This window comes from Myotis nattereri (assembly GCF_964212035.1).
Source record: "Myotis nattereri genome assembly, chromosome: 13".
Taxonomy (NCBI): domain Eukaryota; kingdom Metazoa; phylum Chordata; class Mammalia; order Chiroptera; family Vespertilionidae; genus Myotis; species Myotis nattereri.
Window position 1 is genome coordinate 5888343 of NC_138088.1, and position 15159 is coordinate 5903501.

Here is a 15159-nt window from a genome sequence, read left to right on the forward strand (position 1 = left end):
ACATGGGGATCCTATATAGTTCCCTTCGGTTCTCCATGGACAGCTATTGGCTGCCCAGGGCCCGGCACACAGCCCCTCGGGTCCCAGGACTCTGCACTCACTGCCCCACCCACACCCGTCCTCTGGCCCAGCACCTGCCACAGCATGCAACCTCCATCTTCTCCTCCAGCTTCTGGCCACGCACAGCTCAGCCAGTCCCCACCCCCTGTTCAGAAAAAAGTCCTCGTCCTCTAGTCCTCTACCTTTTGAGAAACAGCCAGGACTGGCCCTGTGCCAGGTGCCTCTCTCCATTCTTCCTACTGGGGTCTAAAGCAGGGCCAGCCTTCACTCCCACCATGAATACAGGGTGTCGCCGGGTGGCGCTCCATGCAGGGTACAGCCTGGGCTTTTCCTGGGCCCTGGGGTGCTCAGTGGATCCCACCCCTCACCAGGGAGGCTGAGAAGGGCTCCTCAGGGTGAGTCTTGGCCCTGCTGTTCGCCCTGCTCCCAGCCACAGGGGTGGGCAGGGGCCCTTTGAGCCCATCAACCATGCAGACCAAACTCTCCACGAGGGAGGCTGGGGCTGGAAATACCTGGGTCAGTAGAAAGGATGTCCCCGATCATGCAGCTTCCCACCAGATAGCATCCAGGAGGTTCAGGTGAGAACATGGAGCAGCCCACCTGTCTCTTGTTCATCTACACACCCAGGACGGCCCACCCTGTGCCAGCCTGGGCAGGCGCAGAGCCCCTGCAGATGCCAGGCACCGCTGGGACCTCACAGCCTGCGGGAGACAGACATTCCTCGGAGGGAGGCAGACATGTGTCATCAAGTGTTAGTTTGAAACCAGCTTTAAGTGAAGTTTAATTAATGGCATCCTCATTACCTGGGAAACAATGCTTTGGTTAATCCGTTTAGCCCTGAAGTGTCGGGGCCACTGCCCTCCCACAGCCGCCGCCCCGCGGCTGGGCCCACAGCTGTGAGAGGGGACCTCCCTGCGCTCAGTCCCGGGTAGGAAGTCTCTGCGTCCCTGCCGCCTCACCGTCGGAGCTCCAGGACTCTTCAGGGGTTACCCGCCCCCCCCAGACAGCCTCGAGCTGGGTGTCTGTAGGGCCGGACTCAGGTGGCCAGTACCGCCAGAGTTGGGGCCGGTCAGGGGGTCCTGGGCCACCTGCCCATGCCCCAAGGGACAGCGCTTCCCATCAATGTAGGCGTTTTCTCCAGAACCTCCCTCATCACCAGGAGTGAGGGGGTCAAGTCCCCACCTTGCTGGCCCAGAATTTCTCCCTGAGACCCCTTCTCAGGGCTCACCTGGCCACACAGCCACGCAGGCCCGGGCTCCTCAGATGTGTTTCAACATCGTTTTACCTCAACAAGAGTCAGAGTTCCAGTCGCCTGCCTCCCCGAGAACACGCACAAAGAGCACCTTCTATCTGTTCCACACGTGCCAGGTGCAGGCTGGGTGCTGGGACACGGGGGCGACAGGTCTGAGAGGGTCATAGCTCATGTATGTGCCGCACTGGCCATTGTCAGCACGGTCACCGGCAGGAGCGGGGCATCGCTGTCCTGCAGTGCTCAGTCCTGCCTGCGCCTCCACTGGCCTCCCAGGCACCCCACTGGGCCTGGTCCAGCCTCACTCCCTGAGAGGGACTCAGGGGAGGAGGGACCCCGCACTTCAGCACAAGCGAACTGCCCCATCTGGGTCCGAGCCCCCACCCGCTGCAGCCAGGCCCCTTCCTTCCTGCTGGCCACTTCCCGAGGGCGTGGAGGGAGCTGGGAGCTGGCCCTGCAGTGGCTCAGCATGGCCTCCTGACCCCCCAGCGCTGACCCATCATCAAAGCCACATTGGCGGGTATGGGGCGGGGGCGCCGTGGCCACTCGCCAGGTGCGAACCCCAGCTCTGCTGCTTGCTGGCTGCGTTACCCGAATGAATTACTTCGTATTTCTGTCTCATCGATACAAATGGCCGAGGACAGCAGACTGGACACGATCAGGCTGTGTGAGGAATAAGCAAGCCAGTGCCAAGCTTTTCAAGCTGCAGGTGACCAACCATTTGTTGTTTATAAAATAAGTTAGTGGGTTGTGACCAGCATTGAGCATAAATACAGTGGAACCAGGCATATGCCTTGCTTCAGGGGTTGGTACACACATCCATATGTGTACGTGGCACAAACTGTTCCCAGATGCTTTTCCACCTGTGAGGCCCATCGTGGCCTGGAAGATGTAAGCGGGATCGAATGTAGCCCAGGCGGGGAGAAGACACTCAGTCAGGCCTGAGAGCGCTCCTCAGTGCCAGGGGGAGGCCTGTGCACGTGGGCCAGGGTGCCCCCCGGGAAGCAGTCTGCTGCCAGGAAAGAGAACATGAGCAGCAGTGGGCATGGGCACCACAGGGCCCGGGGACCCTGACAGCTGTGCACTGCGGGACGCTGGGAGGGCCAGCGTGGGACTGGACCCTGGCAGCGGGAATTGAAAGCAGAGGATGACTAATTTAGCAAATGCCCTTTGAGTGCTTACGATGGGAAGATTTATGTTTCAAAAAGTTGACCATGAGGGCAGCTTAGGGGTGAGGACCTGGTGGCAACAGTGGAGGCAGGGATCTACCGAGAGGGCAGTAGCGCTGGCCAGGGGCAGAGCAAGGACAGAGTCAGAACAGAAGGCGGAAACGGGTACCACACGCCCTCCTTCCCTGGGGCTGGGTGGTCCCCGGCACCCAGCGGGGGTGGCAGCTTGGGGGGGGGGGGGAGCAGGGCTGTGACCACCACAGGGAACGTGACGGCCACATGGTCAAGTGGGAAAACCAATGGGCACAACAGTGTGTCTGTGGCACAAACTGTTCCCAGCCGCTGCGACCGGACAGGCAGGTGACTTGGCTGTTCCTCAGCCCCTGTGCTGCCAGTTTATGAGATGGGCCCCGAGGAGGACTTGGCTCAGAGGAGCTTCTGAGACTGGACGCTAATAACGGTAAAAGCCTTCTTCCGGGTCTGGCCGAGGGCCAGGGCTCACACGGGGACGGCCTTCTCCCCCCTCTCTCCTCACGGCGGCCTGGGAAGGGGCCGACCCCCAGCCTCCGGGACAGGTCGGGGACGCTGGCTGCCCTCGCAGTGCCCTCCACCCTCCAGGCCCCGGTTCACAGCGCAGACCCGTCCACAGGCCTTGGAGCCGAGGACTGGTGAGTGCAGTGCAGCTGCCTCGCAGGCCAGCCCTGTCAGCAAATGGGGCCTCCTCCTCGCACCTCCGCCATCCAAACGGGCCCCTCTGAGAGGGAATCTATTTTCAGAGGCCTCGGGACAGATGACCTCAGACCTGTGGCCACATTACCCAGCACAGGGGGCTTCCACAGCTCTCAGAGAGGTGGTCCCTACATCCCCTTCAGAACGAGCGTCCGCCTTGGGCTTGCACTGAGCCCTGCCATGTGCGGAGGAGGGTGGAGCGGGGGACCTGACCAGCCTGACGCTGCAGCCCGAGCAGTCCGCACCCGCAGGGGCAGCGTCCCGAGGGCCGTCCTCTGCCTTCCCTCTGCGCTGGTCTCCGAGATGTCCCTGCCCCAGACACACTTTTCAAGTCTAACAATGAAAGTGGCTCTGACTGGCCAGTGCTTGCTTTCCCGACCAAGACAAGCTTCCCAGACCAGCAGAGATGCCTGGCAGCCGTCATCTGTCTTCTTCCCCACAGAGCCAACCTGACTGTGAAGTGGAGCATTTCCCTTCAGTATCGCTTTGCCCACCCAACGAGTCGATGGGGGCGCTTTCCCGTGAGGCTGCAGTGTCAGCGGGCCTTAGCGAAATCTGTGTCGCTCTCCCCAGGGTGCATCTGGGAGACTTGTCAGTGTCAGGAACACTTTAATTTTCCTCCGACTGTCCCTCCGTCCATTCCTGGCTCAGGGTTTTGGCACGATGAGGAAGCTTATTCCTTCCAAAGTGACAGACTCCTTCCGTTGCACAGTGGTCTACTGGGCGTGTTGTGTCCCAGGCACTGAGCAGACCCCACCACCTCAGCCCCCGTCTGCAGGGCGCACGCTCTGATAGAGGAAACAGACATGTGCCCTCACCCTCGTAATAAACTGCGACAGTGCAGTCGTAGATGCATGGTCTTGGCACAAAGGAGAGAGAGACCAGCTTCATTGGGGGAGAGGGAGTGACACAAAGAAGCATGATTTGGTTATAAAAGGTGAGTAGCGGTCATTCAGGCAGACAGGAAGGGTTAAATTAACAACCACATCAACTCATGTACTTTAACACAAACCCTGTGAGGCATGGTCAGTGCACCCACTTTACAGATGTAAGTAAGGTTTGGAGAAATTAAGTAACTTGCACAAGGTCAGAGACGTAGAAGACTTGCAAAGAAGGAGCAATTCTGTAAGCCTTTTAAATGAAAAACATAGACCGATAGCACTTAAGTAAATTGGCTCAAGTTTGGACAGGTGGAAGGTGTTGGAATCAGGAATCAAATCCGGGTATCATGCCCTAGCCAGTTTGGCTCAGTGGATAGAGCATTGGCCTGTGGACTGAAGGGTCCCAGGCTTGATTCTGGTTGGGGGCACGTGCCTGGGTCGCAGGGTCGATCCCCAGTGGGGGGCATGCAGGAGGCAGCCAATCAATGGTTCTCTCTCATCATTGATGTTTCTATCTCTCTCTCTTTCTCCCTTCCTCTCTGAAATCAATTAAAAAAATATTTTTTTAAATCCGGGAATTATGTTGAGACCACAGAGGTAGATGGATTAGAGGCCCTTTTATATCCAGCTAAAGAGTCTGGATGCTTCCCTGTTGATGTTGAGAGGCACTGAGGGGTCTCACTTGGTGTAGCAGCTTCATGTCACCTCTAATTTATCCTGCCCAACAAGTGTAAACCACAAATTCTAGTAGTGAAAAAATAGCAACAGTTTTTAGCTGGACATGTCCAGGGCAAAAATATTTTCTTTAATGGTGTTATCCTGTTTGATGATGGTATTTTATCTAACAAGACTTCCTACAACTCAGAAAGAAAAAGACAATCTAATAAAAAATGTTGAAAGAAAGTAATAGGCAATTTGCAAAAAAAATACAAATGGCTATCTATAATCATAAAAGCGTAATATGCTAATTAGACCGGACATCCTTCCTGATGACTTTCTGGATGAAGCCAGGGCTTTGAGGAGCGAGGCAGAGGCAGCCACGGTGGCAGCAGGGGGCCGAGCCCCTTGCATGAATTTCGTGCAAGGGGCCTCTAGTTAAACATACAATGAAATATGCAATGAAAACAAAATGAGTACCATTTCTCTCCCATCAGATTGACAAAGGGGATTAAGAAAGACGAGACCAAGAGTTGGCAAGGCCTGGTGCTGGGTAGCGTGTCCTCTCACCCTCGGCTTGCACAGATATATATTTATGCAGCCACTTTGGAAGGCAATTTGGAAATTTCTTTTAAAACTGAAAACGTGCGCAGATTGCTGGGATCAACCCCGTTGTTGGCGTATCCCCTGGGGAAGCATGTCCACAAGCCACGGAGACCCATTGCAACAACCTCACACCTGAAAATTACAAACCACGCGAATGTCCATCATAGGAGAATAACCGCACGCACGGCAGTGTGTTCATCACAAAAACACGATGTGGCGGCTAAGAAAGCTGAGCTGTTTCTGTATCAGCGAAGGTGGGTATGTTGTTGAGTGGAAAAGGAAAGAACTGCAGAATGATACAGTTATAACACATGTTGGAATATATTTGTTTAAACATAAAGGCTGTTTATCTTACATTTTATGTGGGTTCATTGATATGTCTAAAACACCCATAAAAACAGTAACAGTGGTGGTTTCTTTTCTTTCCTTTCCTCCCTCCCCTCTCCCCCAGTGAAGAAAGATTGGTTATTTTCTCGAAAGTCCAGCGAGGGCTTCTGAGAGGTGGCAGAGGAGACGAGGGTTTGGGGCCACAAATGAACATTCATAATGTCCTAATTTCCATGAGCATCTCTATAAACAATGTCTGTGTATGCATTACTTACGTGATTCATTTTCACGTAAAGCATTGAACAACCACTGACACATCCATGCCTATGGAAGGCGCTGTGGCCAGTGCTCTGCATAGCAAGTCAAGCAGACACAGCGGCAGCGCTGGCTTCAGGGAGCTCCCAGGCTGGTGCAGAGCACATGCCATCACCAGGAGAACGAAGGCCTGAAGGGGAGTCTACAAAGCATGGGGTTCATGGTGAGGGAGGAGTTGTTCACAGTGTTTCAGGAACCAAGCAACGTGATCACAAGGAGAGCAGAGCTGGGTACGGGCTGGGCGCACTCCGGGTCCTGGGGGGCTGTTAGGAGGACAGGGAAGATTGGGGCACACTGTGAGAAACCGCGATTCTGGGACTTCAGTCCCAGGCAGCCAGGAGTCCTGTGAGGTCTGTGAGCATGTGGGAACTGGCCGCCTCGTTACAGAGGCGTGGGTGGGTTGGCTGGGTCTGGAATCCAGGGACAAGCAGGAGGTGACTGCCTGCCACTGTGGGAGACGATTGGGGTTGGGGGCTGATTGAGGGCAGGGATGGTGTCCGTGGAGGAGGTAGATGACCCTGAGAGACTCATTGGATTGGGATGGGAAGTGAGCAGAGGGAGTGAGAAACCAAGGTTTTGAGGCCCCGCTGCTCCACAGTAATCCACAGAAATGTCAGGAGTCAGAGGAGAGCAGGGAGGGACAGCCCCTTCCTGCACCCACAGAGAGGAGGAGCCCACCCGCAGTGCAGGAGCTGCGTCCTTTCTCTTCCCTTCAGAGCTCAGCTACACTCAGGAGGCAGGCCCAGGCCCTGAGGACGGACTGGCCAAGGGCGGGCAGGCACGCAGTCCTGGCTTCCAGCCACCAGACTCACAGGCTTCCGGGAAAGGCTGGCGGGGAGGCTCTGTTCCTTTGAGTCTGAGAATCTGTGGCTGGGGAAGCCTAAGTTAATTAAGTGATGCTGCGGCCCCGAGGCGCTGCCCAGGAAGCCCACAGGGTGGGTAACAGGGGAGGCCAGCCAGCTGCACGCCCTCCCCCCAGCACTGGAATCCAGGGAGGCTCATGAGCTTTGTTGGAACTAAGCCTGCACTTAAGTGCTTCCAGGGAAACAAAGAAATAATAAATCAGGAGCAGGTGCCCCGCCCACATGCTGCCGCCACCATCAACCTGCTTCTCGACGGAAACATAGTCATTTTGTGTCTCAGGGACCAGATGTTTCAGTGAAGCAACAATTGACAAGGCCCTGGAATTGACTTGGCCCATGACCTTCTCAGGACCAGCTGATGCCTTCCTCCAAAGTAGCACCCCCTCACACACAACCCCCCCAAGACCCCGCCCCCCCCTCCCCCCATACACACACAAACCAGATTTCGCCCTGGCACAGATGCAGGAAAGTTATCCTTCCATCCCCTCCCCACGCTCCCATATCCCAGGAACCCCGAGTCCTCCACTAGCCCACTCCACAGGCACCGTCCAGCGTGGAAAGGACTTTGCCCAGCAGACTGAAGCCACAACTATGTCCAGCGGGTAAAGTGAAAGCAGTCACCCAGAAATCACCAAGGTGCCTACCCCTACAAGAGCAAAATTGAGCCTCGTAAAGTGCCGGGCATCGAGCTAGACGCTCTCAGTAAGTCATGGCGTGTTCCTCAGCCATCCTGGAGCAGGGCGGCGTGGTGGCTGAGCGTGAATGCTGGGCCAGGCAGCCTGCATTGGAATCCTGTATCCACCACTCGTGAGCAATCTGGGCACGGCTAAATTATCCCGCCTGCAAAAAGATAATATGAAGGTTGGTAAGATGATTAAATGAGTTAATGTTTGTAAAATATTTACAACTGTGCCTGGCACATTATAAACACTTCTATGTGTCTAATAAATAAAGTCCTTCCTTTATTCATTTGATTTACTTTGCATACCAGATAGGCTCTTTGCAGCAACAGTCCCTAAATCTGGCTGAGAAAGGAGAGGAAAAAATGCTTCCATTTTCCCCAGCAGGATGGGAAGGGAAGGTCTCTTATGCCTGTAAGTTATGCTCAGAAAAAGGGGTCTCCAGAAAGGAACTCACCAAGAGGAAGCCACAGGCACCGGAAGACCTCGCAGCAGGGCCCTTGGGAGGCTGGCTGGCAAGTGGAGTCCGGGCCAGCACCCTGGACAACTCCCCAGAGGCCAGCGAAGGAAGGGGCGTTCCCCATGTCCTGCCAAGGCTCAGGCCCCATCCTTTTGCTGAAACTGAGGGTCCTCCCTCCCACTCCCCCCCCCCCCGCCCTGCAACTCCCGCACCCTAGCTCTTGGGGCTGCTGAAGGATGGGGGTGGGAAGTTGTCTTCTGATCTTGAAGTTGGAGGGTAAAGGAGCTTAGTGTCCCTGAGGCCCCAGGGAGCCAGGCAGGACCTGCTTCCTCCCATGATCTTCATCTGGCCTCTCCCCTACCTGTCCAGGCTGCCACCTTGCAGATGGAGGAGCAGAAGCACACGGAGGTACAGGGTATAGGGAGGCCGTGTGAGGACCACGAGGTGAGTCACGCAGCCTGAGTTCAAATCCAGGCTCTACTGCTGGGACCGTGGGCCAGTGAGCAGCTTCTCAGTGCCCAGTTTCCCATTAGTAAGGCAGGAGGGATGGCACCAGGACCGAGTGAGGATTAAATAAACAGCACACATAACACCCCTGGCCCAGAGTGTGTCATAACTGAGTCTGCTTCCTGCCACTAGGGAATGGAGGACTGGAGAGTTAGGAGGAGCCTGAGGATAGCGTGGCTCCATGCTCAAGGATGGCCTGAGTTATGTGGGCCAGAGGGCTGGGAGAAGGGTCTGTGCCTTGAAGACCTGGGAAAGTTTCTCTTCTCTAAGATTCCACTAAATTCTAAATTCTTCAGTCACTAGACAGAACACGTCTGCTTTAATCCCCCCCTTCTAATCAGACAGGGCAAACAGTATATGCATAAGTCACAACTGGTCTGCAGGCTGCCTCTTTCAGAGCCTCATAATGCGAGAGTCAGAGAGGCCTGAGGTTTCAAACTAAATGACTGGACAGCTAGACAGGTGACATACCTGTGCAAAGCTAGTTAGAGGGAGCCTGCCATGAGCCAGAGAGTGTGTGTGTACCCACTATAAGGCCCTCAAATACAATCTATAATAATAAAAGTGTAATATTCTAATTAGACCAGACAGCTGAATGACCTTCCAGATGTCCTTCCGGACAACCTTCCGGACGAAGCCAGGGCTGCGAGGGCCAAGCCCCTTGCACATATTTCGTGCATTGGGCCTCTAGTGTAAAGCAATTCTCTCACCCCAACGGAGCCCTTCTACAGCCCCCACTTCTGCTCAAGGACTCGGGTGAGAGGGCTCTCCTCTAACCCCTTCCTTAACAGAGACCAGGCTGGAACCCAGGGAGAAGCTGTGGCTTGTCCGCGATCACGCAGAGCCAGGCCTCTCCCTCCCTCCGCCAGGGAGCAGCTCCACAGCTCCGAGCAGGTGAGCAGGTGCTGGCAGCTCCTTCCCTGGAAGAATGTCTCCTTCCCTGGGGCCAGGGGGAGTGGAGAGATGAGATAATAGGCTGCTCCTCTCACCTGATGCTCTGTCTCCATCACCTCATCCCACAGCCATCTCAGGGGCAGAGCCAACTTTCCGATGCCCCCCAGCCCTCCACCAGCCAGGACAGAGCCTGGAGCCACAAAGCTCACCCACTGGAGGGTCTAGCCAGGAAGCCAGGCTGCCCCTGTGCCCTTTCTCTGCTTTTTGCAGACCTACACTGTGAAATGAAGACAAAACACCACATTTTACAGATGATAATAGTAACAGTAGCAAGCACTTCCATTGCTCTTACGAGATCAGACACCTGTCAGTGGTACTATTACCCCATATTGCAGATGGAGAAACAGACACAGAGAGGGAAGTAACTGTCCAGCACCCTGGCTAGCAAGTGAGCGGAAAGCCGCCTCAGCCGCCTGGCTCTGAAGCCGTCTCAGGGCATCGGGTGCTTCCCTGGGGGGGAGCGCCCAGGGGAAGAAGCGAGACCTAACGCTAGTTTGCTTTTGAGGTGAGGATAGGAAGATGCTCTCGGACTCTGGAAGGGAGAGACGAACTGGGATTTCAACCGCGCAAGTCTCCCAACCTCCGCCGCCTCGGAGCCCCTCTCCTGCCAGCCCGTAGACCGGAACACGGACTCGAGGTGCCACCCAGGGTCCACGATCTTATGAGGACGCACTGGATCCAGCGCACAGCCAGGGCGTCTCAGTGGGTGCGGCGCTTTTGGGAGGTAAGGGAGCAAAGTGGCTGTGTCCAGCCCAGGAGGCGCGCGGAGGGGGGTGTGGGGGAGGAGGAGTGGGAGGGGGTGCTGGGCGTGGAGCCTCAAAGGTCTTTCTTACAGAGAGGACCCAGGCCACACCACTCCCGGAACCCACCCAGGACTTGGAGGCAGCTCTGGAGATTAGGGGGTGCGGTGGAGCTGGGGGTAGGGAAGGGGCGGGACTCGCCAGAGCGCAGAAAGAGACCCTCCCGGGAGCACACTGCCCGAAGGGAAGGGGTGAGGGGAGGGGAGGGAGAAGAGGCGGAGCTGGGGGGCCAGGACAGTCACTGAGGAGAGGGGAATACTGGCTGGGAGAGGGTGGCGAGGGAGTGTGCGGGGTGTGGGAGCTGCAGGGCTAGCGCTCCGGGCCGGTGGGGGCAATGCCACGTCCGTCCCCCCGCCCCCACTCCCCCCGTCCCCCTGATCCCCAGACGCTCAGTCAGGAATCTCTGCGGGGACATTCTCCCGAAGGGCTGGTCATCGGAACCCGCCCGGCAGACTCTGCGCCTCACCCTCCCTCTCCCCGGGCAGAAGGGGCCAGGGGGCGTGGCCATACGAAGGCTCGGGGTCTCGGTACGCTGCGCCCCTCGGGTCCCCGCCCCACAATCCAGCGGCTAGAACAACTGGACACTCCGCGGCTCACCTCGGGGGCTCCCTGCCGGCTGCGCGCGGAGATCCGGGCTGAGGTGGAGGTCCGAGCCCCCGGCGCACCCTCTCCCGCGGGGCCGGGAACAGCTGCTGCTGCGCGCCCTCCGGGAGGGAGCGGAGGGGCTTGGTCCTAACCCGGGAGGGGGAGCGGAAAGCCGGGTCCTCGCACGGAGCACCCGTTACCCGCAGAGGCTGGGCCAGGACTCTAGACGCACCGAGACCCCTTTCTGAGGTTTCCAGCCGGTGCCGCTGGGAAGGAGACCCCCACGGGCCGCGCCCCGCCCCGCCCCCGCCCCCGCCCCCGCCCAGCCGACGTCGCATTAGCATGAACGACGCAAGTGGCCGGGGCACCACTCGGGGGCCGAGACTCACAGCGTCACAGCCCCGAGTGGAAAGGGAAAAAAGAGGAGGCGAAGGAGGAGGAGGCAGGAGCCGGCGCTCAGGGAGGGGAGAGCGGCGGCAGGGCGAGCAGCCGGCGCGGGCGGCCTCTCCGCGGCGGGGGAGGCTCCGGGGGCGCCGGAGGGCAGCGCGCTCCGCTCCGGCCCCGACCCCTCTGCGCGCCGCCTGCCTGGACACCCCTGCACAGCGGCGGCGGGTCTGGGGTTCCGCTCGGAACAGCGGCGGCGCCTCCCCAAACAGGGTCCTTGCCTTCCCCGGGGCGCAGAGCCATGAGCCTGGCCGCCACCTGAGGCACAGGGGGCGCCGCGGGGCGCGGACCGCACCCCCGAAGTCCGAGCTCTCTTCTCTGCCGGCAGGGCGCCCGCGTCCGACCGCTGCGGAGGTGTCCTAGCTAGAGCGGCCGGTGGGGCGATGGAACCCGCAGGCCCGGCCCGGGAGGCGGCTGCCAAGCTGTCGGAGGCGGTGGGCTCGGCGCTCCGGGAGCCCCGCAGGCAGCGCCGCCTCTTGCTGGTCATCGTGTGCGTGGCGCTCTTCCTGGACAACATGCTGTACATGGTCATCGTGCCCATCGTGCCCGACTACATCGCCCACATGCGCGGGGGCAGCGAGAACCCCACCCCGACCCCGGAGGTGTGGGTGCCCACCCTGCCGCCGCCCACTCCAGCCAATGCCAGTGCCGGCTCCACGGCCAACAGCTCAGGGTCCCCGACGGCTGCGCAGCCTGCCGGGTCTGCCCTGCGGCCCCGCTACCCCACGGAGAGCGAGGACGTGAAGATCGGGGTGCTGTTCGCCTCCAAGGCCATCCTGCAGCTTCTGGTGAACCCGCTAAGCGGGCCCTTCATCGACCGCATGAGCTACGACGTGCCGCTGCTCATCGGCCTGGGCGTCATGTTCGCCTCCACCGTCCTGTTCGCCTTCGCTGAGGACTACGCCACGCTTTTCACGGCGCGCAGCCTGCAGGGCCTGGGCTCCGCCTTCGCCGACACGTCCGGCATCGCCATGATCGCGGACAAGTACCCCGAGGAGCCGGAGCGCAGCCGCGCGCTGGGCGTGGCGCTGGCCTTCATCAGCTTCGGCAGCCTCGTGGCGCCGCCCTTCGGGGGCATCCTCTACGAGTTCGCGGGCAAGCGCGTGCCCTTCCTGGTGCTCGCCGCCGTGTCGCTGTTCGACGCGATCCTGCTGCTGGTGGTGGCCAAGCCCTTCTCGGCCGCGGCGCGGGCGCGGGCCAACCTGCCGGTGGGGACGCCCATCCACCGCCTCATGCTGGACCCGTATATCGCCGTGGTTGCCGGCGCGCTCACCACTTGCAACATCCCCCTCGCTTTCCTGGAACCCACCATCGCCACGTGGATGAAGCACACGATGGCGGCGTCGGAGTGGGAGATGGGCATGGTCTGGCTGCCGGCCTTCGTGCCTCACGTGCTGGGCGTCTACCTCACGGTGCGCCTGGCGGCGCGCTACCCGCACCTGCAGTGGCTCTACGGCGCGCTGGGGCTGGCGGTGATCGGTGCCAGCTCGTGCGTGGTGCCCGTCTGCCGCTCCTTCGCGCCGCTGGTGGTCTCGCTCTGCGGCCTCTGCTTTGGCATCGCGCTGGTCGACACGGCCCTGCTGCCCACGCTCGCCTTTCTCGTGGACGTGCGCCACGTTTCCGTCTACGGAAGCGTCTATGCCATCGCCGACATCTCCTATTCCGTGGCCTACGCGCTCGGGCCCATCGTGGCGGGCCACATCGTGCATTCGCTCGGCTTCGGGCCGCTCAGCCTTGGCATGGGCCTGGCCAACCTGCTCTACGCGCCCGTCCTGCTCCTGCTGCGCAAGGTGGGCCTCCTGACGCGCTCCCGCTCCGAGCGCGAGGTGCTGCTGGACGAGCCGCCGCAGGGTCTGTACGATGCGGTGCGCCTGCGCGAGTGCCCCGGGTCCGACCCGCACAGCGCGCCTCGCAGCCCGTCCGGCCCGTTTGCCGAGAGCGAGAGCGACTACACCGACTACTGCCCCCGCAGCTAGCAGCCCCCTCCTCTCCCTGCCGCCGCCGCCGCGGCTGCTCTGCGAGCGCACCGGCCGGCGCAGCCTCAGGGCCGCCCCTCCAGCCACTTCCCCGGCGCAGGTCCCCGTCTTGACTTCCTCGGCCGCGACCCCTCTCCATGGCCTTTTGTGTGTCCCCCTCCCGCTCATCCAGTGGAGTGTGGAGCACTGCGGCATGCGAAGCGATGGGCTTCTTGCACAGAAAAGGCGTGCGGGCCTCTACCTCGGGGCCGCCCTGTGTAGGGCTGTGTGTCTGTCTGTCCTCCCTTCCGCTCCTTGGCCGCTGCGCAGCGGTACCACCCCCCAAATCAATAAACCAGATGTGTCCCAGACTGAGTCTCTTCACTGACGGGGTGGGTGGCCAGGCACAGGGCCCGAGGGGAGGGTGACTTTGGTCCAGCCCCAACCCTAGCCTCAGCGGGGAACGCGCGGAAGCCCGTGTGGCTCTTTCACTACCCAGACAGAGAGGTACAGACGGAAGAAGCACCCCGACAAGGGCTCTCACCCACGACCCCCATTCATGTCCCCTCAACCTGTGACAGCTCCGCCTTCCTAGGCCCAGCTCAGCGCCCAGGGTGCCACCCCGGGGAGCCCGTGGACCCGCTCCCGCCCCGCATAGGCCCCGCCCCTCTAGGACACGCCCGGCGTCAGACACCTGCCCCCGAGGCACTAGGGAGGGGCTTCCCTTTAAGCTGGGCGCCCTACCTGGTCTAGGTTCTCCGAGACGGAGTGGGGCGGAGCTGTTCTGGGCAGAAGTCCCGTGTCTGGAAACTCCCATGTTAGAGAGCCAGGCTCTATCCTAAGAGGAGTGGGACTTGCTGTGTCCTTGCCATGGGTCCGAGTGGGACCGGAGAGGGTGCCAGTGCGGGATCTGATGCTAACCCACACCCCTCCCCACCTTTCCCCACCCCTCCCCACCCCTTCCTGAGTGGAAACTGCCGTCCAGGGTTGTCAAAGAGGTCTCCCCACCTTGAGTGCGGGTCCCCAGGAGCCCCAGGCATACCTCTGTGTGCCAGTCCTAGAGCCCGTGGCCTGCTTAAGGCGGCAGAGTGCCCCCACTCCAGCCCGGACTGGCCCCCGGGGTCCAGCACCTGTGGTCAGACACGGCCTGTGGGGACCTGCAGGGCTGTGTGTGCAGGGCTGGCTGGGTGTAGTCTGGGCAGGGTCTGTCTTTGTGGGTCAGTCTCTGAGGATCTACCTGGAGGCGGGGGAGGAGCGCTTTGCCTGGAGGAGTGTTTGCCTCTGGCCGCCTGTCTCTACGCATCCCCAGGTCGGTATCTCCCCCACCCCAATAGTGGCAGCAGAGAGGACCTGCAGTGATGAACAAACAGGCCGCTACTATTATATTTTTTTATTTATTTTTTATTTTTTGCTACTATTATTTTAAAAGGAGTTGTATGTGGTAGGGCTTGACCGTGGGGAGGGCACAGATTTCTCCAGACTCACCCTCCCCAGGGCTTTGCAGACGCAGTGGCGGCCAGGATAATGGGGGTGGGGGGTGGGGCTCGGGGCCAGGGGCTGGCTGGGCTGGGGCCATGGGCATGGGTGGGGCAGTGTTCTGCACGCCCTTCGCAGTGTGGATGCTGCTACCCTTGTACGAACCGGTCCTGGCTGGGCGGGGAGCTGGGAGGTGGGATCCCGGAAGGCTGCGGGGAGTGGGGAGGTGGGGGACAGAGGACGGAGAGGGAGGGAGGGAGGGAGGGAGGGAGGGGTGGGGCTGGGGGAGGGAGGAAAAGAAGGAAGGGCGGGAGGAGGAACAGGAGGAGAGGACCGGCGGGGCCGGATCGCTGGCAGCCGGCAGGTTGGGAGCCGCGGGGACCCGACCACGTCGTCGGAGGCTCTACCTCCGACAGAGGCAGCAGCCCCCACCCCCGCTCTG

The 15159-nt window shown here is 60.0% G+C and overlaps 1 protein-coding gene across 1 annotated transcript; it reads left to right on the top strand.

The window, feature by feature from the left end:
- Positions 1 to 11669: 11669 nt before the first annotated feature.
- On the top strand, positions 11670 to 13535 carry SLC18A3 (solute carrier family 18 member A3; the record flags this gene model as incomplete). The annotated part of the gene is made up of 1 exon (XM_081105102.1): positions 11670 to 13535. The coding sequence occupies one exon, from the start codon at positions 11670 to 11672 to the stop codon at positions 13260 to 13262; it is 1593 nt and encodes a 530-aa protein (XP_080961228.1). The 3' UTR covers positions 13263 to 13535.
- Between the last annotated feature and the right edge of the window lie 1624 nt (positions 13536 to 15159).